The sequence below is a fragment of the Corvus moneduloides genome, chromosome Z (assembly GCF_009650955.1).
Source record: "Corvus moneduloides isolate bCorMon1 chromosome Z, bCorMon1.pri, whole genome shotgun sequence".
In the NCBI taxonomy this organism is placed as follows: domain Eukaryota; kingdom Metazoa; phylum Chordata; class Aves; order Passeriformes; family Corvidae; genus Corvus; species Corvus moneduloides.
This window is the reverse complement of record NC_045511.1, coordinates 22340800-22368043: the sequence shown is the minus strand read 5'-3', so window position 1 is coordinate 22368043 and position 27244 is coordinate 22340800. Positions and strand designations below refer to the sequence as shown.

At 44.3% G+C, this 27244-nt stretch overlaps 1 protein-coding gene across 1 annotated transcript in view; it reads left to right on the top strand.

The window, feature by feature from the left end:
* The first annotated feature begins 23125 nt into the window (after positions 1 to 23125).
* Positions 23126 to 27244, top strand: part of LOXHD1 (lipoxygenase homology domains 1) — a 153994-nt gene continuing 149875 nt past the window's right edge. Inside the window, exon 1 of the mRNA XM_032095893.1 lies at positions 23126 to 23687. Within this exon, the coding sequence (XP_031951784.1) occupies positions 23219 to 23687 (469 nt within the window). The 5' untranslated portion in view covers positions 23126 to 23218. The remainder of the gene's footprint in view (positions 23688 to 27244) is intronic.

Below are 27244 nucleotides of genomic sequence, written 5' to 3'. Positions count from 1 at the left end.
ATTGTGTTGAAGGTGAATATAGACCTCTGCAGGCCTCAGAGACAATAACAGAACCTCTGGGTTGTACGGAGGTCCTTGCTGTTGAGGTAGCTGGTCCTGCAGGGGAAGGACAAGGGAGTCTTGGAATTCCACTGAATTCCTGGGACTCATTTCTGCCTTTTGAGACCACCAGACATGCTGCTAAATTAAGGGCCTTCCAGATACAAGGTGTGCTGCCAGGCCTGAGAGGGCATGCCAGAATTCATCAACTAAAATCAGCTTTCACTGGGTTTTGTTGCATCTTTAGAAATAATAAGGACTAAAATCCACTGCTTTCCCTTCATGGGGCATCTTTTGTTTATTTTTGCAAGGAATAGATTTAGTCAGCTGGACTAACAGCCAGGACTGCCACACAGCCAGTTTTAGCAGTCCTTCCGCCTTGCTGGGCTGAGAGTCAGATTTTGGAGAGTGAAGTTCATCCTTCCCGCAGATGAGGTGAGTGAAATGCCATTGGGGTGTCTGAGCTGATGTCTGGAGCCTCATGAGAAGCATTTTTGTTTGCTCAGTGGCACTTGGCAAAGCTGTGGGCTACACTCAGGTCAGGCAGGCAAATACCTTTCAGGTAGTGGAGGTTAGTCTTGGTGACATCCATGTTCCTGATCACGTTATTTCCCTTGAGAAGTGCTGAGGCACTGAGGGAGCCTGATAATTTTGCAAATAATTTGCCGTCTTTCCTGCTCAACACAGACACCATCAGGTGATAAAATGAAATACTGAGTCCCTAATGCCCTGCTCATTGGGGTTTCCATGAGCATGTGGTGCAGGATGATAAATATGGAATAGGTGTCCCTTCAACCTGAAAGGATTAATGAAATTTTTGACTTCCCATATAGGTGTTTCATGAAGTACTCTGTACTCAGAATGGGTTTTTGGGGGTTTTTTGTTTGGGATCTGTCTCTCCAATCACATCTTTAATAAATCTCTCACAGACTTTCCTTCATGTGGCAACACTGGGGAAGGGTTTGCAATAGTGGTGAATTTCATTTTCTCCTTATGTGGAAACTGATTGAATAGGCTCTGTGGATGGTGGTGAGAATGAGAATTAACCACCTCCAGATATTTGTCTTTGTCCTTTATGGACAATCAGTTGCTTGTGCAGAACTAGTGAGGCCAGGTGGCTCGACATGTACGTGCCCCTCTCTCTGGCTGAGATTTGGGTGTGCAGCCACAACCCCCTGAAGGGAGTATAGGATCATAGAATAATGACTGCTGGAAAGGACCTTTAAAATCATCAATTCCTGCCATCAACCCAGCATCGCCATTATGTTCACCACTAACCATGCCCTCAAGTGTCATGTGCACACATTTTTAGAACATCTCCAGGCATGGTGACTCCACCACTTCCCTAGATGCTCTGTTCTGATGCTTTACAACCCTTCCCATGAAAAATTTTTTCATAGTACCTAATTTAAACATCTAAATATCTTAGTGCAGGTTGCTATGTTCACCACCTCATTTTTCCTGTTCCAGTGGGATGAGTCTCACTGCTCCTCCTGCCATTTTCTGGGAATTTTGTTTGCATTCTCGAGAAGGTAATACGGATGTGGTTCTGCCAGAGGACATTACTCCAGAAAACTTTTGTTCTGCAGCAATCTCAAGTCTGCTATTTATGGCCTGAGGGAATCTTTCTGCTTCCTTTTCTTCCCAGAAGCAGAGGGAGACAGGAGGAAGCAGGCTCTGCACGTCACCCTGCGCCACTCTCAGACCAGCCCCGGGACCAGGCTTGGTCTGACCTTCTGCAGAAGATGCATTTTTCATATATTTCTCTTTCTCCTTAGCACTCATGGTTTCATGGCCCTTTGGTCTTTCTCGCCTTGAGACCTTATACAGTGAGTTGTATGGAGCAAGGCAGGTGTTGGGAATGGAGGGGTATCCCTGGATTTTCCATTCTTACGGGAGCAGAGAGGTCGTGGTGCCCTCTCATTGCTTCAGGATCTGCTGTGGCAGCAGTACATGAACCAGTGCTGTATTTGGTGGTAAATATAATGGAATCATGGAATAGGTTGGGTTGGAAGGGGCCTAAAGCTCCTCCAGTCCCACCCCCTGCCATGGGCAGGGACACCTTCCACTAGCCCAGGTTGCTCCAAGCCCTGGTCCAACACTGCCAAGGATCCAGGGGCAGCCACAGCTTCTCTGGGCACTCTGTGCCAGGGCCTCACCACCCTCACAGGGAGGAATTTCTTCCCAATATCCCACATAACCCTGCTCTCCGGCAGTTTAAGACTAGCCCTCTGCCTTGGCTGAAATTTAGCCCAAGAATTGGAAGGTGAAAAGGCAGGACTGACAGACACTCACAGGGCACTCACAGAACCTGTTCTGCAAGAAGTCCTGTCAACAAGCACTATTTACTCCAAATATTAAACCCAAATAGATTTGCAGACATTTTACCAGGCTGGTGCTAAACTTTGTCACAGAGAAGAGGCTGATAAGACACGTACAAATGCAATTCTGTCATTCTCCGAAGAAAGTGGCGTGTATTTGCATCTTTATAAGCTCTTATCATTAAATGTTTTGGGTGGGTTTTCAACCAGCTCGCCAGATGCTGACTGTCCTCAGCAGGGTCTTTAATGCACTGAGCTCTCACCAGCTGTGTGTCTTTATGGCACAGATAATTTCCATCTCCTGTACTGAGTATTTTTGGCCACCCCTAGCGTAAAGTTTTGCTAAGTATTGCTAAGCTATTGCTTGAAAAAAGTATTTTTATGATTAGAAAACTTTGTAGCTGCAAGAGCAAAAGACTTGATTTCTGGGGATTAATTGACCTTTATCTCAACAACTTTTTCATTTTTATTAGCCTTTTGGTTTTTAATTCTATACCCACAGCAAGCAGGAAAAAACAAACAAGATGCATTCACTGGGCAATGAAATATGATATTAAAATAGTTTGGGCCTGCCTCCTTATCCTAAGCAAGATTATTTTTATTAAAAGCTATTGTTTTCTGTTACATAATTTTATAGCATGATCATGGCTATTTAAAGGAGCTTGCTGTGAAGGACAGCTCTCTGTAATCCATCCATAAATCACACACACTTGGATGGGTCTGGTTGAGTTGTTAGCCTTGACTGCCTCTTTTTAGGCCCAATCATAGGCTTTGCACAAGAAAACCAAATGTAGCTCACCTCAGAGCGTCATGTTCCATCATTTTTGAGTGAAAAATGAACTTTCTGCCAAGTGGATAGCTCAGCCTGGCTTTTTCCAAAGCTGATGTCAAGATCTTGCTTGTTGAACATCTGAGGCACAACCCCAACATGAGAAGACTGTGGCAAATGCAGGGGTGAGAACTTGTCCCTTTGACCACTGATTTCCAACAGCCTGAGGAGCACTAATGAACCCAGCTGTGTGTTGTTCGCATTCTCCATTTACAGATGGAAAAGCAGAGATAGGCCTCCTGCAGCAAATTCAAAGCAACAATTCTTAGTGTGAGATGAGTCTCTCCTAACTTCAGGCATGTCCAGTGTAGGGTCAACGTGTGACTCCTTGCCAAGGCTCTGTTTAGTAGAAATACGCCCCAGATTTATCAGTTTAGGCCAGGTATTGGTTTTGATCCCTACAAAAGCCATCAGCCTGATTGCAGTTTTCCTGATCATCGTCCTACCTTTGTTCTCCCTCCTCTGCACCAGCCTGGAGGCACCAGGGCTAAACAGAGATATCATCCCACACCTTTCCAGGGCCAAAATTGGGCTTTGTTCTCCCTGAAAGACGAACTCATGCCCTTATAGAGATCTGTTTAAAAAAAAATTAAAATTGGGCTGACCCTAAGCTTGGAGCTCCCTGCTGATTTGCAAAGCTCCAGGAAGAGTGAACATCCAGCTGATCTGTAAGGCTGTAATTTAGGAAGGGCATTCATCCCCACGGAGCCAGCTTGTGTTGCAGAGCAGTTTGTGCTCATGATATGGGCCCTGATATTGGGACGTAATTGCTTTTCTAATATCCATGTATTATTTACACCATGCTACTGTTGCAAACTCCTTCTGACTCCAACTCTGTTGTTGCTGTAATGTATTTATTGGAGCAATGCAAGGTCAGGCTAACCTCCACTGCTTGTCTGTAAATGACCCAACAGAAACCAATAGTTTTAGTGCTGGAACACCAGTGTAAATGAGACACAAATCAGGACCCTGGAGTATTAATTTACTTTATTGTCATATCTTTGTAGATGGTTATTAAGTGCTTAACTATTAACTATTAAAGTTACTGCTTTATTTATTACACAGAGATATGTCTTAAGTGTTTCCTGGGTCTCTTTTCCGGAGAAGGGCTTCAAGGGAAAACAGATGAAGACAGGCACATCAAAGATGATTGGATCAACAATGAGTGGGATGACATTAGTCTTCAAATCCTAACTAGAGGTGGTTAATATCTTTGCAAACCACAGTCCACTAATCAAAATATATATAAACATGATGCTGCAGAAAATATTTCAGATTACTCTGATTTTCTTCAATGTGAAATTACAGACTAGAGTGGGCTGAGGGGAGTGTGAGGGCTACATTGTCTTAAAATCTAACTCAAAATATCAATGTAGTCAGCTCTGTCATGCAAAGAACAGCACAGGGAAGTGTCGTGCAGAGACATTCCCAGACACAGCTTATAATTACCACTGTTCATATTTGAGGTGATAATGTCCCTGCTCACCACCTACTCATTTCTTTCCTTGCTCTGAGCATGTTGTCCCTGCCTTTATCTTCCCAACGACACATCCTTCACAGTTCCACATCTCCACCTGTGCTTATCATGGAGCCCTCATGCACCCAAGGACAATTGCCTCTATCACCATTTGAAGGTCTGATTATGGCTTGAGCTCACTGATGCTCGTGTGGGATGGAACCTGCTCAAAACCCCCCAAATTCTGGCTGTGTGAGATAGTTTGGGATGCCAGAACCCTCTCACAGCACTTGTGTGCCCATCACTGTGATGCTGGGCCACCTATCCTGGCTTTGCAGGATGGCTCCCCATGCTCATTCCCTCACAACCATGAAGAAAGTCTGGCTTTAATAGCAAAATGCCTCAGAAATCATCCCCAGGCCACTCAGCTGTGATGGGTTTTGTGTAAATGAGGTACAGTTGCTCTGCTCTTTGCTGAATTCCTCAGCTCAAGTTGACAACGATCTCACTCCTTCTGTGATGGAACCTCCCCACATCCTCTTCACTCCACCAGTACCTCTGCCTGGTTTGACCAAGGGCAGTCTGCATGTTTTTCCATTTTTCTGTCTTTTGGGGGAGTTTTCTCTGGTGTTGAATATATATCCAGGAGACGTATCTGATGCCAGATCGAAGAGATGCTAAGCAAACAACATGAAAAAATACAAAAATTTCACAAGCACAGATTTTATTATTTTATGAGAATATTAATGCAATACCTGAGCAGTAGTTTTTCCTCTCATTATCACAGTCAATGAGACTGACAAGAAAACCACCAAAAAAAAGCAAAACATCCCAATCCAGCCCAATGGACAGCTGCCAGATAGGAAATCCAGGATGTGAAAGATGAGGTGGGCAGGCTGGCACTGGTCTCACGTGCTTGGAGCTGCTCCATATGCTTGGAACATATTTGCATCTCAAGGAATGAAAAGACCTCTTCCTTCATATTGATTATTCCTGTGTTCTGTTTTTTTTTAAATTAAGTCCACATCTTTCACACACGCTGGGTTTCTATTTGATAAGCTCTGGCTCATTTACTCGCCTTTCAGCAAACCCCCTTGTCTCCTCTCCCCTGCCCAACACTTGAATCAGCCCACACCTTCTTTAGCTGATTAAGTTATTTTCCACTTCACAGCTTATTTGATAACAGACTAACTTGCAAATACATGAGAGCTGGCGCATTTTCGTTTCTTTAAAAAATAGTTAGTAATCAGAGAAAGAATTTATGTTAGTGCTGTCTGTTTCCAAAATCTACTTTACAATATCTCTTATTATTTAATGACTCCAAAGTCTGACTCAGACTGACTATTTCAGCAGGTCTCCCATTACTCTCTTAAAACAGTGCTTGTTTTGGAAATAATAAGCTTTGAATTTTTGGCACCAAATGTCTCAATACTTTGTTCCTTAAGCCCTTTGAAGCAGTTGAGTTCACTAATCAGCTCCATTATTTGTTTCAAAGTCCTTCTGAATTTACAAAAGCAAATAAAGCAAAGACCACTTCAATACGTGCTCACCTAAACACAGGCACAGAGAACGGGGGCAGGTGAACTGAAATGGGGTCTAAATTCAGTTATTTCTCTGAGGTATGATTTGCTGCAGGGTGAGCACCCATGGCTGGTCCTTGCTGTGCTGTGGGCTGGCAGTGCCACCCCAGCTAGGGCTTGAGCACCTTGAGACCCCCCCCTAACACCCACTATGACAGGGCTGATAAATTTAATGCCTTCAAAGTTCACTATTAAGCCTTAAAGATTGCTCTTTCAGAGAGGTTTAGTGAAATATTCCTTTGTTGGTGGCCAGATCTTCACAAGAGCAGCTCTGTAATTATGCAGTGTTTTAATTACAGCGAAAACTATTTGTTTTACAATAGAAAGTGCAGCTGGTGAGTTGTGACCTGAGGAAGAACAGCAGATGGTGTCCTCGATGCAGTTCTGCATCACATTTTCCTAAGAATTCCTGCACTGGCCTGATTTTCTTCCTATTGCAAAGCAGCAGTGACCTGCCCTTTGGTCAAGTTCAGGCCAAGCTAGCCATCGTGTACAGCTCTCCCCAGTCGTCCTTTGTTCCTTTTCCCAAGCAGAAAATGCTTGGGAAAGAGGGAGGGAATCTGTGCTGAGGTCTGCATGCTGAAAAGCACAAAAATATTGTAAGGTCCATTTATCTTCAGGACCAAATATCCTCAGTTAAGTAGTATAGACGCCATCAAACAAACCTGGTCTGTGCCTTGAGAAGGGGATTTGACTGTACTTTGATGCTGAAAGTCAGAAACCGCAGGTTTTGTCCACCTTTGTACAAAAGGATAAAATGGATCTGCTAGGTGTTGTATGGAGAAAGTCAAAGTGAGTTAAATGGGAGAAAGGAATTTGTGGGCGAACATGCAGCGGCTGAAAACCTGATTAGTGGATTATTAATATTATTAATATTATCATTGTAATTATTATAATTATAGTTGCTATTATTATTTCATATTATATGATACATAATATATAGTATACTATATATAATACAATTCTATATAATTATAGTGTATATAATGATATAATTTATACTATATAATAAATAACAACAACAACAATAATAATAATAGTAATTGTAATAACAATAACTATAATTTGTTATCATCTCCCCACCATCTCTTAGAGGTCAATAGGTCCTTGCTGGCTTCATATTTTTTTAAAGCCCTCATTAACTCCATCAGGGCTCTCAGCTGACTTTGACATGTAAATATCCTGACTCCCCTCCTGGCTGAGCTCCTCTGGTGAGGGCACTCGAGACCTTGGGAAGAACTTTTTCTTCCCTCAGGTGGCTTTATTTAGGAATCTGCACCCAGGAGCTGAAGGAAGGAACTGGCTCAGCACTTCCAGAACAAGAGTGGACACCATGTGGTTGGGGAAAAGGCTCCAGTCTGCTGGTGGGTGTGCTGGTAGGGTAGTGGTTTTCACTTTTCTGTCTTTAATACTCTATAAATATACAGGCCCCATTTCTAGCCAGAAAACGAGCTGAAACAATATTCAGTTATAATCAGAAGTTATAATGTGATTTTTTTTTTCCCCTGCTGTAATCAGAGAGAAAAAAAATTACCTTCAGAATCTTTTATCTCTGTAAGGAGAAAGTAGTTAAAATACACAGAGAAAAAGCCTTCAGGCTGAAGGGATGCAGCACGCTGCCATAACAGCTTCTGTTTACTTTGAGCCTGATACTGATATTTTGTAGACAGGTAAAAAAGCTACACTGGCACACTTTGCTGTGTTTTGTTATTGGGTTTTTTTTCTCCCAAACTCTCACCATTTTACCCCTGCAGGAGAAGACAGGTGACATCCAAAATGAGTGCTGCTGTTCTCTAGCACAGGTGGAAGATGCCTGTGAGAATATGCATAAATAGGGGTTAAGAGCAATGGAGTGCTCTGTTCGCTGCCTGCCTCAGCTTCACTCTCAAAGGAGCTGGATTTACATAAGTTAATAAGGAACTAAAAACTTAAATGATGACTTGGTAGCTTTGATTATAATAAGCTTCTCCAAATCCATATGTTTGTGGGGTGCATGAGTTAGACTGCTGCAGCATGAGACAGGAGGTTTATTAATATTTTAAATGAAATAATGCAGACTTGAAGATCTGGGAGGGGAGGAAAGTTGACTAGATGATCTTTAAAAGTCTTTTCCAACCCAAACCATTTTATGCTCTGACCCTGACAATGAAGGTTGAGCTATATGGAAAATCTTGATGGCAAAATGGTAAATGTTGAGGAGCTTTTCCTGCTTTATTTCTCTTTATTCGCACATGAAGCGGTGTGCTAGTAAATCTTGTCAAAAGATCAATAGTTACACTTTCACAGGCTCTTTATTAATGATATATTTTAATTATTCCACTTTGTAGCATCACATGAAAGAAATGAGTGTCTTTCAAACATATGCATGATTTCTCCTTTATGTGCTGGAGATCACGTACGGTTGAATTTTGGAGCAGTTTCCTGTTCTTTGAGAAGCTTTAACACCACCAAGGAAATCCCTGGTTTGGACCCTGGAGTCTGAGGCTTAATTTTAAGCCCATCTTGGGTGTACTGCTGGACTGAACCCAGGCAGGGCATGGAGGATACCCAGTGATGCGTGGTCCTAATTACTGATCTCTGAGGCAGGGATTTTTTGGGTGGGTTTTAAACATCTTGGAGACTGTTCCCTGTTGTGGTAAGGGATAAGGAGGGGGAAATTTGTCCTTATCTCTGCCCAGAGCCCCTCAGGAGTACACAGCCTGCTCTTCAAGTGACACTGGTAGGCACTGGTGGCCTTTGTCCAAGGAAAGCATCAGCCAAGGGATGTCTGAGGAAGTTTTCTAGGAAAGTTATTTGAGTGCACTTATTTAGCCCTGGTGAAAACTGCACAAAATATGTCTCAAGATAGGACAATAAGAGTTGTAAAATTTGGCCTTGTGCAATTACTTTGTGAAGGGAATAGAAGAAATTCACAAGTGTTTTCTCTACAGAGATCTGAATGGGACTCGGCTCTCAAGTACATATGACTTCCAGGTTGTAGACACACAGTAATAACATTTTGCTTTATATGTCCTCTTGTAAAGGTGCCTTTTATATATGGGGGTTTGGTTGTTTGTTTTGTTTGGGGTCTGTTGGTTGGTTAGTTGGTTTTTGGTTTTCCCTGTGCCAGGCTATCTCATCTGCTTTATATTGTGTGTCTGTTTGACATTTCATGTCTGTCCTTCATGTGCTGCGGCCCATTGCAAAGAGTCTTAGCCGGGCTGGATTACTTTTCTCCTCTGTTTGTCCTAGTGCTTCAGATACTTGTTTACCCTCTGTGTGTGCATATATATATATGCACATTATACCAGCTCTCTCTGCTCCTGTCATGCTGTCCTTTTCCCTAAGCAAATGGAAGTGACTGTCATTCTCCTCTTTGTTTTGGAGTTCGGCTGTCTAGAATCACAGTGATCATTTAGATGGATATTGAGGGTTGATCTTAGAACTGTAATTTCAGAAATCTAATATGAAAACTAACAGCTTGGAAAAAATCATCACCTCTTTGCTTCCTGGTGGCTGCATGCCTGGTGCTGCAACACAGAGTGGTGGGGAAGTGTTTGCTCTGGAGGAAAGGAGGCTGAGGGGTAACTTGTGACTCTCCATAACTCCCTGACAGGAGGCAGCAGCCGGGGGTGGGTCGGGTTCTTCTCCCAGGAAACAGGGACAGGAAGAGAGGAAATGGCCTCAAATTGCACCAGTGAAGGTTTAGATTGGATATCAGGAAAAAAGGGTTGTCAAGTATTGGAACAGATGGCCCAGGGCAATTGTTGGAGTCCCCATCCCTGGAGGGGTTTAAAAGCCCTGTGGATGTGGCACTTGGGGACATGGGTCAGTGGTGGCCTTGGCAGTGCTGGGGGAATGGTGAGACTCGATGATTTTGGAGAGCTTTTCCAGCCTCAATGATTCTGTGATTTCTGCACATGTACTTCAGTGGGCAAAGTATTCCAGGGCTGCTGCAAATCCTTCTCAGGAGTGAAAACCTTCTGAGTGTGTTGGGGTTTGATTTAGGTGCTTTTGGCTCTTGATCTACATTTTACAAAATGAAAAAAATTCCTCTGCTGATCTGTCAGTACATGCAGTGACATAAAGCAAGTCTACAAGTGTGAAAGCAAGTTAACCATGAGCTCCTACTGCAGTGGGAAGTGTACCTGTGGAAATAGAGTTCAAACAGTTATGGTGAAAAGCTTGGAAATGTGCCTGAAAGCAGAAAAGTCAAGCACCTGTGTTTACCTCAGCATGGTCTCTGTGCCAGTGCCTGCCTGGGCACCCAAAGGCAGTCTTGCTTGAATTTGGCACATGCCAACACGAAAGATGTTGGAAGCTGAAGCCAGACACGGAAGATACATGCCAGGGGAGATGGTGAACCTTTATCATGACTACGCTGAATTCTCCAATACTGGAAGCTTTGTTTCTAAAATCCCTGACATTTACCTACGGGTATCAGTGTTGGCATCCAGTCTCACCAGTCTCAGGACGGAGCAGCAAGGTGTGGAATCACCAGACTAAAATCCAGATTTTTACCATGGGAAGTGTTAGTGCAAGTTGGTGTTAAACTTGGTTTGCCCTTCACCTGGGCTGTAACAGAATTTATTGGTGGTTTTTCAGGAGGGGGCCAGGCAGGTTTTGTCTTGAAGTGCTGAGGCCCTGGCACAGAGTGCCCAGAGCAGCTGTGGCTGCCCCTGGATCCCTGGCAGTGTCCCAGGCCAGGTTTGACAGGGCTTGGAGCAACGTGGGATAGTGGAAGGTGTCCCTGCCCATGGCAGTGGGTGGGACTGGATGGGCTTTAGGTCCCTTCCAACCCAAATCCTCTGGGATTTTATGACCTGAGTGTTTGCTTCTTGCCACTCTCACAGGAGGGAGAGCATTTGCACAGCTGTGATGGAGTCACCTGTGGACAAATAGCACAGAGGGGGCTTGGGAAAGGAGCTGAGGGTACCTGGGGAGGGAACTCAGTAGTGCATTTTGGGGAGATTTATTTGCACACGTGCAGCTACCTGCAGTCATATTCAGATAAGGTCTAGGAAGCAGTGAGTCCTGCTGGAAATAGCTAGATCAAGTCTGACAGCATGAGAGTAAATCCATGGCACAGACAGATAAGGGGTATTGCTGTTTCTTGGGTTAGGTTCAGATCCCTGTAACTCTGACAGCTTTTCTATTTTTTTTGTCAGCTTAATAGAAAGTTTTGTATTTATTTGCTGGTATCTGAGCAAGTTCAGCTGCAATTATTTTACTTTTATCCTTTCCCAGACACACGTACATACACTTGCACTCTTGTTTCTTGGCAGCTTGTAACAACGTCTCTAATCCTCTTCAGCAGAAATCTTTTAAACTAATGCTCTTACCACAAAAAAAAAAAAAAAAAAAAAAAAAAAAAAAGTGGTGATAATTTTATGGCTGATACAAGAATAGAGGTGAAAAAATATCTGAGAGAGGAAAGTTTGGCTATAAGTCGACTTTCAGTGCCTCTTTAGAGTAGTTTGTGTGCTGCAAAGCCCTAATACTTCTTCAAGATAAGGAGCATTGGGTGGATGAGGATGGTATTATGAAAGATAGACAATGCTACCAGGGTGACTCAGAGATTTGATGTGAATAACAAGAGAAATAAACCCATTCAGCGTGTGTGTGTTTAAGCAGACTCACAGGTACCACTTGAAATCCCATATCAGAGTTTGGATAGGGCTTGTAGGATTCATAACATTTCCAGTCAGTAAAAGAACTGCAGAAGGGGTTTTTTTGGTTCCTTACAAACATCAGGTTCTGAAAATCCTGCCTTGTTGTAAGCTTTCTGGGAATGATTAGTGTTTGGAAGGGTGAAAAGAGTAACAGAATGCAACGTTTGTACAGGATTGCAAAAACAAAGCTTTGTTGGTTTTTTTGTTTGTTTGCTTGCTTGTTTGGGGGTTTTGTGCATTTGTGGTTGTTTTATTGATGGGGACTTTTGGGCTGGTTTTTTTAATTTTTATTTTTAATAATTTTTATTTTATTTTAAAAGGAAATAAAATCCCAGCAGCTCTGTGTCTGTTTATATCTCTCCATCCTCTCTGAGTCTAATGCATAAGATTCTCAGCTGTGGTTCATTGATGGCTGATGCATTTTGCTCAACATCCAAAACTTTGGGGTTTTAGTGTGTGTTATTTCTGGTGACTCAATGATTACTGAATCAGGACAGGTGATGGAGTCAGGAGGTGTCCCCATCTCGGCTGTGGTGACCTGGTGGCCATGCTCCTGCCCTTTTCCTATTAGTTCTGTGTCCCTCCTGCCTACACAGATCCTTTGGGGTGAGAACTTTCCCTCTCAACGTGGTTTCTGCAGCATTCAGCACAGCAGGGACCCAATCCCAACTGGGAACACTAATGTCGCTGCAGAGCAACCATGAAATTACAAATAAAGACAATTTTCTCCTTATTATCCTGAAAGAGTGGCTTCTCTGGTCAGGGCTACATTGTTAACAACCATCTTAAAATCTAAGACAACATTTGCAGCACGGGAAGTATTTAAGGTATAGACCACAGGTGTGTCTGGGCACTGCTACCAGGAAATTTCTGTTCTCTGATGTGCAGGGGTGGGGCTGAGCCACGCAGCTGCTCCATTCCCCGGGAGAGGAGGATCAGGGGCAGCCAGGGAGGCTGAGCAATGTTTTGGCAGGTTTCCAGGAGGCTATGGGCACATGGGAGATGAAATCAATAGAATAGTTTCAGAGGTAATTTGGCAGCATCTGAAGAGCTGAGTATTTGAGCCCTTCTGGGATTATTGAATTAGATCCTTCTCTTTAAGCGAGCAGGGCAAAGATGATTTACAGGATTGGGATGTTTGCTGCATGTTTCCGTGGATTCAACAGCACTCTGGGGACCACAGGCCTGAATCATTGATGCTCCCTTGGTCTCCAAGACAAGGATCTGGTAGAGGAATTGGAGAGGTTGTGTCCACAAAAGCTGTGGCTGCCCCATCCCTGGAAGCATCCAAGGCCAGGTTGGACGAGGCTTGGAGCACTGTGGGGTAGAGGAAGCTGTCCCTGCCCACAGGAGTTGGGTGAACCTTAAGGTCCCTCCCAACCCAAACCATTCGAGAGTTCTATGAAATCTCTGGAAAGTCAACTCCATTGAAGCTGGAGGACATGCATCAGGGTCTGCATATTTACTGCCATTACATCAGTTATGGGTCTGAACTTTGAAAGCACTTATTCCTGCTGTCAAATGCCAACAGTGGTAGTGGCTTCACTTGGCAGCACTAAATTCTCATTGGGATCATACTGTTTAATGGCTGTACTCAGTGATCTTGGAGGCTTTTCTAAACTTAATGTCTCTATGATTCCATGTTGGCATTAAATATTAAATGTACTTGGATTCAGAAGATTGTGCATAGGTTTAAATTTAAAAAAAAATTAAAAATTGTGTTCTTTAGTTGTGTAACTTTTAAGTAAACAGAGCTGCAGAAACATCTGCAAGCTTTGATTTTAATTTAATGTATAATAGCTTACATCATAATAAATGATGTTGTGTGATTTGGATGTAATTTTGAGTTTGTCAGGAAGCTTGCAGCCAAATTGTTGAAGTTAATAGTAGTTCTGCAATCAGCTTCACTCTGCATCAAATCAGAGGAGCCATTATTGAATTTTAAAAGGCTAAATTACTGTGTTGTTTGTATTAAATCTTAATGCCATTTTGGATAACAGGAACACTTTCCCTTGGAGATATGTGCTGGATAGGATTTCTGTCTCTGGATAGAGAAATCAAACATGGTTTCAGTGAAATTGCTCGAATTCCAAGTTTAAAGGGTTTAGGTATATCCAAAAGTAATTTCAAACCTGTCCTAAAGGGAAGAATATATTCCCCAGGTTGGATATAGTGTTGCAATACAGTCCTTTTTATGAATTAGGATAATTTAGTGGTGCACTGTTATGATGGTAATTACAGAAATTAATGTACTGAGGTGGCTTATCATTCAGAGTAAGGAAAAAATACATTTACATTTTTTTAGGGATGGAAAAGGAAGGGGAACTGCCCCGTACATGCTTGCTTTGAGGCAGTCTCACTTCCACTGACCACTGCAGGGTCCCTGGAAAGGAAAGGCTGTGACAGCCCAAGGTGCTAATGGTCAACACTTGTGCCAAGGAAGGGGGTGAGATGGGACTCATTTGTTCATATTTCTATCCCTGTTTTGCTAAATCAGCTTGGGCACGTGGCTGTAATAAATCTGTTATCTCCCCTCACCTCAAGCCCAAAATTATCCGTTCAAGGGGTGGCAAGGCTTTTGGGCTTGGCTACTTTCTGTAAGGATTGGTTTGTCTTTCAGGTCTCTGAGACATTTGAAGAAAACCAGAGCTCTTCTGGAGTTTTTTTTCTCCAGGCTGAACACCCCCAGCTTTCTGTCTCCAGAACAGAGGTGCTCCAGCCTTGGGGCATTTTTGTGGCTTCCTCTGGATTTGTTCCAATAGGTCCACATCTTTCCCAGGCTGAGGATCCCCAGAGCTGGATGTGCTATTTGTGTGAGGGAGTACTCACGATTTCCTGTAGCAAATTGCTGCCTGGTAGGTTTTTATTTTTCCTTTCTATGGTTTTTGTCTATCTGTGTGGTCCCCAGCCCTGTGAACCTTGTCACGTGCAGGAGAGCACTGGCCTGTGGCATCCCTGCTCTGCTGGGAGAGCTTTCCCGTCTCCCTCAGGCAGTGCATGACAGCAATAGATACCATGGACTCATTTGGATAATTTAGTACTTGCTTAGAGTATCTGGTTTCTCTAGTGACACTCTGATGTTCATGCTTGACTTCCCCACCTCTCAGATAATAAATGAAAGAGGTTTCACCTTGTTGGCAGCGCTGGCGTTGGGCCTATTATCTTTCCTGACATTGTGTACTCAAGAAATTAAATTACCTGGTTTCCTGGCTACCTCCCTAATGAATGCCATTAATTAATATGCTTTTCAAAGGAAGAGGTGTATTTATTCTTAATCCAAGAGAGAATATCTTTCCTGGCCTGCCTGTGAGCAGAGTGCTCAGGTGGGAGCAGGTCAGTCAATTTGCAGGAGACTTGCCCACATGGGTGCTCCCTAAACACGCCCTTTGGCTCATAACTTGTTTTATAGTGCTTTTTTTTTTTTGCTGGAAGATCTAGTCCCAAGAGCATCCAGGTTAATGAAAAAGATTATTAACTCTGCAGGTGGTGGATCAGAGTAGCAAAGATGCGCTGCTCATGATGCAGTGAGAAGATGGATGGAAAGGCAGCCTGGTCCTTTGGTAGGAATTAGCAGGAAAGTGTAGACCTGACACCCTTAATACCTTTTTACCCTTCAAATCTCCTCTCTCCAGTGGAAGCGTCAGCCCTGCATGTGGATGGATATAGAGCTGTTACCCCGAGCTGGGCAGAGATGTGTAAAGCACCCAGCTTGGAGTTCAGTGGTGACTTTGATCATTCTTCTGGATGGAGTAAAAAGCACTGAACTGGGAAGGAAGGAGATCAGGGCTGAGGCAGTGGGTGCTGGGATGTCCATCTATATTGGCCTAAGATGGCACTGGGATGAGAAGGGGAAAATTGGGGGATGTTGGGCTGGGATGGTGCTTGACCTCCACCACAGACAGTGGGTTTGACAGGGTGGTAGGGAATGAATTCATATGGGTGCAAATTCCCCCTTCTGAGCTGTCCCAGTGCCTTGGCAAGGGAGAAGCTGAGTAGGACCTGGTGCTGCACCTTGTTCCTGGGGCTGTGGTGGGTGGGAGCTGTACAGGAGCAGGCAGAGTGATGCCAGGGAGGAGCAGCCCCCCCGAGTGCAGCAGGGATGTGCTGCATGTCCCTGGGACAGAACCAAAGCCCTCAGGATTGCTGAACCTGCTCTGATTCATTTGGTGCTTCAGCATTGATAAATCCCAGTGATGTCAGTGGTTCCGCTCATGCTTTAAATCCCACTGTGCTCAATACCTCGCAAAACAGAACTCTTAGGGGTTCTTTACCCCTGCTGCACTGCCTGGAGGTAGCTGCTTCTCTCCAGGCATCCCTGCCCCTTCTGCTGCTGCCTCTCATTGTGATCTGTGGTGTTCTTCATTGCAGGGAAAGAACAGTGTCCTTTGAAACACTTAAAGCTGACGTGAGCCACGGTCTTCTCAGGAAACACTGGATATTGTAGTCTTCTGGCAGAACAGTCACATCAGAAAGTTTTAGCAGGCAAGGAAGTAGGTTGATCCCTCCTGGGGGAGACTTAAAATAACCCTGCACAAGATGATGGAGGCTCATGGGTGGGATGCTCAAGTACTTGGTACAGAAGGTGCTCAGAATAACTGTTCCTATGTTTGGTGGCTGGGATAATCTATATTGTGATCAGAAGGAAAAGTGAATTGCAGTCTTGGGGCTCAGTCTCTCATTCTCTTGCAATCAGCATGACTTGAACTGTTAGCCTTTAAGGAAAGTCTCTTCAGTAGGAATCCAGGTGCAATACCAGTAGTTGTAGCTAATGCTTCAGCTAGAGCTGCCTGCACCCCAAGTTTAAATAGAAATAATGTCCTTTAAGCTGTTTAGCTGATACTTTAGTCCCTTGTGCAATGGAGTTTTCCTGCGTACACTTGAAAATCCTGACCTCCTTATCACTTACTTTCTTATCACTTTGCTAAAAGGCAGTTGGAGAAGCAGTCAAATATGTAATAAGTCCCTTTACCATTTTCTCATGTTGCTAAACTCCCTTGAAGAGGGTTTGGATCACATTCTTCCCAAACCCCTGTTGCACAACTCCTTTGGTGACAGAGTTTGACTTCTCATCTTGAAGACCCCTCTGTTTAAGCACAAAGCTGCAAACAGAGATTTTTGGTTTTTTGAGCTTGTATTTGCTGAGTACATGTACACTCAGCTTGACTTCTTAAGGACACATAATCATAGCCATAATCACAGTTCAATCTGTTTTTAATTGTTGTTAATTAATTCTTAGCAGTATTTAACTCTCATGAGTTAAATTGATTTAAAAAAAAGAAAAAGGCATCTTTTACCAGACTTACATGCTTGTTCTTTTAAGGGTTTGGTTTTATGCTAACAGTGTTAAAATGCTTTTTCCTAGACTTGTGGCTTCTAAAATAGCTCATGGTTGTGAATAAAGCTTAATGGATTACTGCAAGTTTAACTTGCCAGCTGTGGGCATGGGGACCACATCCTACATTTCTGGAAGGAGCCTTCAAACTGAAGGCACAGCAGCTCCAGGGGAAAGCAGATGAGGGCTTCATACTCCTTATTTCAGTTGGAAGTCTCATCAGAGAGAAGACCTCTGGAACATCACAGAACCATAGAACAATTTGAGTTGGGAGGAACCTTAAAGCTGATCCCATTCCACCCCCCGCCATGGGCAGCAACACCTTCCACTATCCCATGTTGCTCCAAGCCTCGTCCAGCCTGGCCTTGGACAATTCCAGGGATCCAGGGGCAGCCACAGTAAGGAATTTCTTCCTAATACCCAGCCTAAACCCAGTCTAAAACTACCTTTTTTCAATTTGTTGAGCCTACATTGAGCTCTGTGCTCCTGCAGCTGCTCTGGCACCCAGGGGTGGACAGGCAACATTTACTGCCTGTGTGGCTGTGTCACAGGAGGTGCAGGTGAGCTCCAGGTGTTGCCAGAGGTGCCAGTGGGGTCTGTATTCTGATGCCTGTTTGTTCAGGCAGTGGGAGAAAGTTCTGTGTTGTGGAGAAGTCCCTATGGCCACATGGGTTTAAGATTCTAGCTTCAGTCACCTGTTTGTGAAAGATACGGTACACACATGTATGTATTTTTTTTTTCCATGCAAAATATGTTAAGAGCCTTCATGCTTTATTCCTGTTTTCAAGGTTTTTTCTTACAATCTTGAGTGCAGCAGTTTCCCTAATCTGGAGCCGGAGATGGCTCTGGCAGCTGCTGGCTTGTGGCTTTTGAGGACTCTGTGCGTTTAAGCATTTCCCTGCTGATGGATGCCTGCGGTTCCCAGGCGCCAGGGGCTGCTGCTCCTCTCTGTGGGACGCTTAACACCTCGCTGCGTTTTGCTAGGAAATATTTTTCTCGGCTAAACCCCGTTTTACCAGCAGAGGCCGATATGCCCATGTGCTTGGAGGCAGCGAGCTCACACCGAAACCCAGGGGCACACTAAAATCTTCCTAGCCTGCCTGACATGGTCTCTGCACCCCAGCATCCCCAAACTGCCTCTCTCTGGACCCCTGCATCCCACCGATGGGATTCCCAAGCAGATTTTGTTACTGGAGTAAAAAAAAATATATATGTATTAAGAAAAGCTAGTGAGTAGCCAGGTGGGATGTAAGAGAAAGCCTGTGAGGTTTGATTAAACCTGCCATGACTGTGCTGCAACACCGGCCAGCAGCTCCCCCAGCACCTCCTCTGCCCAGCCTGGAGTAATCTTGTGCATCACTCACGTGCGTGGCAGAGAAATGAAATGTCTCAGCTAAAGGAATCCTCTGGTATTTATTTTTATGGCAGTAAATAAATTCACTTTCCGAAGGAGATGGACTCCGTGAGTATATATATAATGAATATGTGATGTGCCGGGCTGCAGGGAGTACTTCCAAGAAACTATCCAGAGGTGGGGGTAGAGCCTGTGTTAATGCCAAGACTATGCACAGAAAAAAAGAAAGAAAGAGATCTGAGGCTGTGTGCCTGGTGTTTCAGATGCCCTGGGCAGAGCATTGCATGCTTCAAACTCACCCAAAGCTCTGGTAGCTGCAAGTCAAAGTTGCCCTTTTTTTCTTCGTTATACCTCAACCTGACTCCCCGCTGGAGACACAGGGGAGGCAAACTAAACCAACTGGTTCATAAAACATCTGGGAAAGTGTTCTGCCTGTAACTGACCTAAGTCTCGCTGTCTGTCTCTTGAAGCCACTTTCTTTGCCTTCATCTCCACGGGCCGTGTTGGTCACCAAGAGAGCAGTTAAACACAGAGCATGCATGCAGATACCAATTTTTGTATTTATTTATTTTTTTAAGTTGCCCCCATACTGAGCAAGAAAAATGAAAAAACAATCTTCCCTGACCCTAAGTGCACAGCAGCAAGTATTGAAAAACAACTTCTGAAACAGGAGGCTTCCCTGCATCTGCCTTGGGAAGGAGACTGGAACAAATATTTCTGATGTTTCTTTGGGATGTGTCAGCTGTGTCGCATGGCACATGGGTATGGGCATCTGGATTTTATGATAATAAGTGCAAAATAGGAATAACAGAGAAGAGACTGAACTAAAGAAAAGGTGTGTTGATGCATTGCCTAATATTTATATAGTAATTTTTGTTATTAATCGTATCATTACCTAATAATGGGTGATTCCAGGTTTAGCACTGTACAGGTTTCCGCACCTTAGGAAAAAGTTTACAGGTGAGTCAGGACCTCAAAAGACAAATTTTGACCTCTTGTACTCCACCAAATCTGTTATAATTCAAGAAGTCTCCCTGGAACATGATGCTATGCTGGGTTCTGGCCTGAGCCTTTTTGGGAGGGAGGATTTTGGAGAATCTCTTGCTGACTGTGGGGTTAGAGTACAAACCCGTATAAATACTGTTGACAGTTGTAACTAATGGTTCTCACTGATAGCTTGGTTGCTTTCCTGGTAGTTCTTTATGCACCAATAAATCCTATTGTTCTTCTCCCAGCTGTTATTCACAAAAAGAACAAAAGCGAGATGTAGCATTCTCGGCACAATTCTTCTTGATTAAAATGAAACTACAGACGAAGGAAGCGTGTGGAGCAAAGTTGGAGCAAGACATGGCAAATGTCTCTTCTCCCCCATCACTTCAGCCTGCTCGATAAGAGGGGATTTATCTGTGGCTTTCACCTGAAGTCCTGCTCTACTGCACCAGGACAAAATGAAGTGCAAGACTGGAGTGATCTTAGAGGAGTGGTCCTCCCTGGGAAAACTGTTCTGGTGTCCCAGGGTTCTTCTAGTGCCTCAGATCATTCCTCATGACACATGAGGCATTAATTGCAATATTTCTGCAAGGTAGCTGGGTCTTGGCCCTGGCTGGAGCTGTACCAGCCTGAGGCTATTCCCAGAGGTGCCGTCAGCATCCTAAATCTGAATCTCCCAGTGCAGGAAGAGAAAAAGGCATTTCTCCTACTCCAACAGCTCTGCTGTCAAAGGCAAGTAATTTTTTTTTTTTTCCCTCAGTGAGGTTGGTTTAACACTGGCACAGGGTGCCCAGAGCAGCTGTGGCTGCCCCTGGATCACTGGAAGTGTCCAAGGCCAGGTTGGATGGGCCTTGGAGGAACCTGGGCTAGTGGAAGGTGTCCCTGCCCATGGCAGGGGGTAGAACAAGACAAGCTTTAAGGTCCCTTCCAACCCAAACCATTCTGTGGCACTCTGCTGTCAGCATTTTTCTGCTTAGAGCTTGAGCTGTTGGGAGCAGCAGCTCTCAGGGACTCAATGTGATGAAGTGTGTACCTACTGAAAACATAACAAAGATAAGAGCTTCGCTTTTCTCGGGGATTCCATGGTTTTTATTTTTCTGAAGGCGCGTTTTTATTCTGTGCTGTGGAATTTTTTATTTTTTCTTTTCTTGCTGGAGAGGGCTGGCTTTTCCACAGCCAAACCTAAATCTGTCTCCCAAATTTAAGCTGAAATATTTACGCCTGCAATTTCTGCTGTGTGCTGGTGGCTGTCCCAGAGAGGGGAAAGCTAATAGGAATACAGTGAGCTGCAAAGCATCTGTCTGCGGAAATGTGCTGCATCATCAAATATCCCTGCAGGATCCCTAGGATCCTTGGGACTGGCAGCATCCATGTGCCGGGACAGTGCCTTTGGAGCAGTGTGCCCTTGCTGCCTGCTGAGACAATTGTTCCATGCCTGGTCTCAGAAGTGACATGCAGAGATGCACTATTTCTGCTGCTTTCCAGAAAATAAGGACCTGGAAATAATCAGGTTATTTCAGGCACAATGCAGGTCCTGTGGTGCCGACATCCTGGGAGTTTGGCAAGTGGGAGTGGTATCATAAGGCAGAAGAGTGATTATTTTCTTTTCTTTATGATTTTAAGAGTCTGGAAAAGCCATTCTCATGTTTAATCCCAAACCTGTGCTTTAACCTACTTGGAAGCTCTCCCTGAATAATCCACTCTGATTCTTAGTAGAAAGAACTTCATTCAGCAAACAGAGACCATTAAAAACACAGTGCTTTCTAAAATATTATCCACATTAAATTGTTGGAGACTGGTGCCAAACAACTGCTAAGATGGGGGGCACAGACCCACATCAACCCTGCAGCCTCTGGGCCTGGTGCTCCCCACCCACTTCTTCCCAGGGAGGTGCCACTGACGTCCTGTGTGGGCTGCACATCCTGCCATCAAAACATCTGCTCCTTGTGCTCCTGATAACCCAACACTCCTGCCATCCTCTCCTTCGAGCTGGGTCGTGGAAGCCCCCAGTTTTATCTATGAAGAGTTTTAAATCACGTACATGAAAGACCCGTCATGGATGAAACCTCTGACTTACCGATAGTATATCATTAACCTGGGCAGCACACCATCAAGCAAATCACATTTAATTTATCACTTGAGGAAGCTGTGGGCTGAGTTATCCCACAGACAGAGTGGGTGGTGGCAGGAGGTTCTGCATCATCATCCTACAGCCCTGCCATAAATCCAGCTCTTGTGTTACCGGGATTTAATGCCACGCTGACTGCCCCACTTGCTTTATGTACACTTCATCTCCACTGGAAAAATTCAGGATGGCTTTCTAAACCATAGTTTTTTATTAAACCTAATTTTCTGTGATAAAGCCCATAGCAGCACCTTTGAAGAAGAAGAAGAAGAAAGATATTATGTTTCTTCTTTTCTGTTCTCATTCTGTCAGACTTTAAATCACCAGCTCCTGACTGCAGCTGAGATTGATCCAATCTCATGGTGCTTGTCCTTCCCTTATCTGCCATGAGAGCCTACTGGCATCCAGGGCACAAGTGGGGTGCTGGGCACAGTTTATGCTGCAGTGTCCTTCACTCTGTGCTGTTACATCATTTATTTTTCCCGTCTCTTTCCTATCTCTCCTCAATATTTGCCCCGGGAAGCAGTCAGATGGCCATATTTGTGCTTGTGCTCAGTTATTACGCTAAGTTTTGTTTCTATTTGTTTGGCCAACGCATCCTGCTATCAGGGCACCTTGTGTCCTGCACACTCAGTGGCTTCTTCTGACAGCTGTATTTGTTTATTATCAGTGTTTGGAGGTTTTGGTGGTAGATACAGCACAGGAATGGGCTGGAGGAACTGGGTACAGGTGTGCATTGCTACTGCCATATCATCTCCAGGCAGAGGTCCTGAGGGTGTTTGTCTTTTCTGGTCACTGGCCTGGCTGGTCAAAAGAAAAAAAAAAAAAAAGTCCGTGTAAAGTTGAGACCACTGTTATCAGTAAGGTGAACCTGACACCATGAATAATGGAGAGGAAATGCAGACCAGTGAGATATGGTTGCTTGGTGGGTCTCCTTTTTCACCTGCCCATCTGTCTTATAACCACATGACTGGGCAGCACTAAGTAATTTTTCATGAGGTTTCAGAAGCTGCTACATGCCATGAGGAGGAGAAATGTCTTTGTTTTCCCCTGCCCTGGGCTAGCATATGAAGGACAAGAAGTGTCTTGACCACGTGCCCTCATCAAACCAATTTTCCAGGGAGCTACAACCTTGATTGGCACGTCCTGATACCCTAGACCCAGATTGTCAACTGACCCTGAGCGGAGGCTGAGGCAGCTCTGAAAAAAGAGGAGAAAGTTCTCAGCACACACCAATGAATAAATAATAGTAAGGAAAAGGAGAGAAACCCCAAAGACAAGGAAAGGCAGAAGAGAGAGGAAGGTGTCTCAGTCAAGGAGCTGAAGGAAGGCAGGAAGAGGCAGAAAGAGAGCGAGGTTAGGAAGAGACTCTGGGACATATCTATGCTGAGCCAGTGGGGAGGAAGGACACTGTGAAACAAGGGCAGCCCAGCCCCAGGCAGGGAGAGGAGGACTAAGGGAGTTTGGCAGGTGGAAAGGTGGGAGAAGATTAAAGGCAATCCCAGAGTGCTGTTAAAAGGGCAGGGGTGCAAAACAATGACATGAAAGAAAAGACTGAAAAGCACAAAACAGAAGAGGAGGAGGAAGAGGAAGAGGAAGTAGTGGAAGAAGTAGCTGAGGAAGATGGGGAAGAGGAAGGCCAGGAGAAAAAAAGCAAAAAGAAGGTAGTGGAAGATGTAGCTGAGGAAGATGGGGAAGATGAATGCCAGGGGAAAAAAAGCAAAAAGAAATCAAAGTCTGAGGACTCAGAGATTGATGGGGAAGTGAAGAAAAAGAAAAAGAAAAAAACCAAGCGAAGAGAGTATAGCAGTGAGGATGAAGATGACTATGAGCGCAGAAAGAAAAAGAAGAAAAAAGGCAAAAAAAGCAAAGACAAGAAGAAGAAGAAGGGTGACAAGTCCAAGAAAGGAAAGATAGATGATAATTTTTTGCAGCTGTATGAGCAGGAACTTCGGGACTATCATTCGGACTCCTCCAATGCCACAGAAGATGAATACAACAAAAAAAAAGGTCAGCTCCATCTTTCCCCATCTCCCCTCTGGAGCAGGCACTGTTGACTCTACAAATGCCCTTGTTGGGATCCTTCCTGGGGTGCAGGCACTAGTTATTGCTATGTGGGTAATATTTTTGTTAAAAAATTAGTATTTTAACTGTTTGAGGTGTCACCTACAGGTTTTGTCTGTATGAGCTTTCCTGTTTACGAAGCCACTTTGCCGTGTGTGTGGTACAGCTGTAATTACATTCTCCTAACTAATATTTGCATTGTGGGGCTGTGCAGAAGCTGTGATCAGCAGGTTCCCCCTGTGTAAGCAGGATCCATAGCAGAGGTGCATGGTCCCGATCAAGCAAAAGGAGCAGTAGCATGCTGGGGATTTCAGCAAAGAGATGGGTGGAACACTTGGGATTGATGTAGAAGCAGGAGGTCCAACACACTGAAATTCTGGCTGTTTTAAAGTAACCAAATAGGCTGGGGAAATATAAATAATAGCCTCTAAACCTTAATACTGTGTTATTACAATAAATAGTCCACTTGCTTCACAAGCAGACTGTACTTGGTTCAATGCACAGTGAGCTGCGCCTCAAGTCACACCTGAGGAGGTTTGGATTGGACGTTAGTAAAAACTTTCTTCATGGAAAGGCTTGTGAAGCCCTGGCACAGACTGCCAAGGGCAGTGGTGGATTTTCCATCCCTGGAGGGATTTAAAAGCCGTGTGAATGTGTCAGCTGGGGACATGAGTCAGTGGTGGCCTTGGCAGTGCTGGGGAAATGCTTGGACTTGATGGTCTTGGAGGGCTTTTCCAGCCTAAAAGATTCTGTGATTCTGTGACTTAAACTTTTAGATGATTCACTCACTTCCACGAGAAAACCACGGTGTAGCTCCATGATTAAAAGAAAAAGCCTTGACAGGTAGGAGGATGCTCCCAAGCACAGTGAGGTTATCTCGCTGTCAGGGAGGTGGGCAGCAAAGAGGTCATGGATGCTGAGGGGCGGTACCAGCAACCAGCAACTGGACCTGGGCATGGCTGGGACAAGAGACTTTACCTCCCATCGCTGTTTTTTCTCCATCAGTTAATAAGAGTCATAACATGTCTTGTGTGTGGCGATTGGGAGAACTGAGCGCGCCTAAGGGGTCATAGGACACTCCATGCTCATGGTGTTGCTCTAGGTTAACTACGGCTGATGGTTTCTGTAGTGGTGATGAATGGCTGAGAAAAGAAAAATGGTTCAGTTCCTCTGGTGCAGAGGAGGACTAAGTCCCTCACAGACACGTTGTATTTAGGCCATGCACAAAACCTGATTCCTTTGCGGCGGCCCTTGAGGGGTAGGGAGGTTGTCCCACATCCTACTACGTTTTTTTATATGCTTGAGGAATAAAAATTTGCAAAGACAGAGGCTACAGAAAACATTTGTAATAATTTCTCCATGGTCTTCTGATATTAGACATTGGGAGGAAATTCTTGGCTGTGAGGGTGGTGAGGATCTGGCACAGGTTGCCCAGAGAAGCTGTGGCTGCCCCATCCCTGGAAGTGTTCAAGGCCAGGTTGGACTGGGTTTCAGCTATTCCCTTTGCCGTTAAGCTGGTAATGCTGCTATTCTTACTATTTTGAATTTTAAAAAGCAGATTTTTTGGTGTTTCTTATTTGGAGGCTGCTGCTGCTTTTCTCCCAAGGGACCATTGAGTGAAGTGACTGTTGTTGGTCAGGCTTTGGGGAACTGAGTGACCTCTGCAAAAGCCTCTCAGAAGCTTTGAGGATGTCAGCTGCCTTTGGTGCTGGTGAATACTCAACAGAGATATATTTCAGTCCATAAGCTGTGATTCCTTTTGCTGTAAAAAAGAAAAGAGAGATGTTATACATGTTTTATAAGCAGGGAGTCAATGTTGTCTGTGTCATCAGATGTCCTCTTTATCTTATTGTACTAGCAAACAAGAGAAGGGATCCCCCCATCATGTTCGATTGATGACTGAAGAACAAGGCAAATCCAGCTCCTGGGGACAGGAAAACAAAAGATATCAAGTGACTGGGTGATAGTGTATCTGAGAAAATTAAAGCAGAGATAGCGGTCATTTTTAACTAAATTGTAGCTGTTGTCCATTCCTGTGATCATGGTGTTAATGAGATTGGTTATTTATTAATAAGTGTTTGCAAAGTTACTTCTACAGTAGAGTTAGGAAAGCTACAGGGAGACTTTATTGAGGCCTTTCAATGTTTACAGGGACTTAACAGAAAGATGTAGAGAGGCTTTTTAGCAAGGGCTGCAGCCACATTATGAGGGGGAATGGCTTTAAACTTAGAGGGTAGGTTCGATTGAACATAAGGGAGAGATTCTTCTCCGTGAGGGTGGTGAGGCCCTGGCACAGGTTGCCCAGAGAAGTTGTGGCTGCCCCATCCCTAGAAGTGTCCAAGGCCAGGTTGGAGCAACGTGGTTTAGTGGAAGGTGTCCCTGCCCATGGCAGGGGGTTGGAACTGGATGATCTGTAAGGTCCCTTCCAACCCAAACCATTCTACAGTCTTGAGCTGCCAATAACAGTGCAAATGGCCCATTGTGTAACAAACAATCAGTGGAATCAATAGCTTTAAAGTGCAGTAGGCATACAACTCCCTGGCTGACCAAACCATCATTAAAGCTTCTACAGGTGACAGATGCCTGAGGTTCAGGTATCTCTCAGAGACAAACTCTTTGGAGGAACTTGCCTTTTTTTTTTTCCCAAACCTTTCTCTTGATATCTCAGGTCTTGTCTGTGACAGGGAAGAGTGAGACTGGCATGATTATTTATCCACCCGCTTAGATTTGTGATCACAGAATTGTAAAGGAAGGGACCAAACGTCTCTATCTGTTTTCTGGGTCACTCCTGCCAAAGCCATGGATATCTCTGTGTTGGTAGGAAGAAATTATATGTTTCTCTTTCCAAACTTGCTTTCATGCCTTAAAATGTGTCTTCCCTCTAGCTGAATCAGTAGCGGCCACCTTGGTGAGTCCAGGCCTGGACATGCACAGGGTGTGGCAGATGGTGGAAAGCTCCTTCCTGTCCCATGTCACAGCGAAGTGCTGATGACTCAGGAGACCTGCAAGCTTCCCTCTTTGATGTGGCTCACCTAGAAGCATAACTCACTTCAGAGGATAACAATCCATTTTTTGGATGGTAAAATGATGGTAAAATTCTCCATTTTTCTTTGCACCCCTCTTTTTTTTTCTTCCTACCAAGTTTCAGATATGAATATTGTGGATATTATTATGGATATTATCTGTAAGTGGTGGAATCAACATCCCTTGAAGTGTTCAAAAAACATATAGATGTGGCACTTGGGGACATAGGTTACTGGTGAGTTTGGCAGTGTCAGGGAATGTTTAGACTCAACCTTAGAGGGCTTTTCTAACCTCAAGGGTTCTGTGATTCTCTGCAACACTGCTGCTTTGTCCTTCTCGCACAAGGGGTCAAGATGGGCTTCAGTGATCTTAGCAGTATAATAATCACAACATGAAGAAAGCTGCTCAAGAAGTGCAGGTTTTTGTTAATGCATTGCCTCAAATGGTGATGGAAAGAGGAAACAGCCACCGTTAGTTTG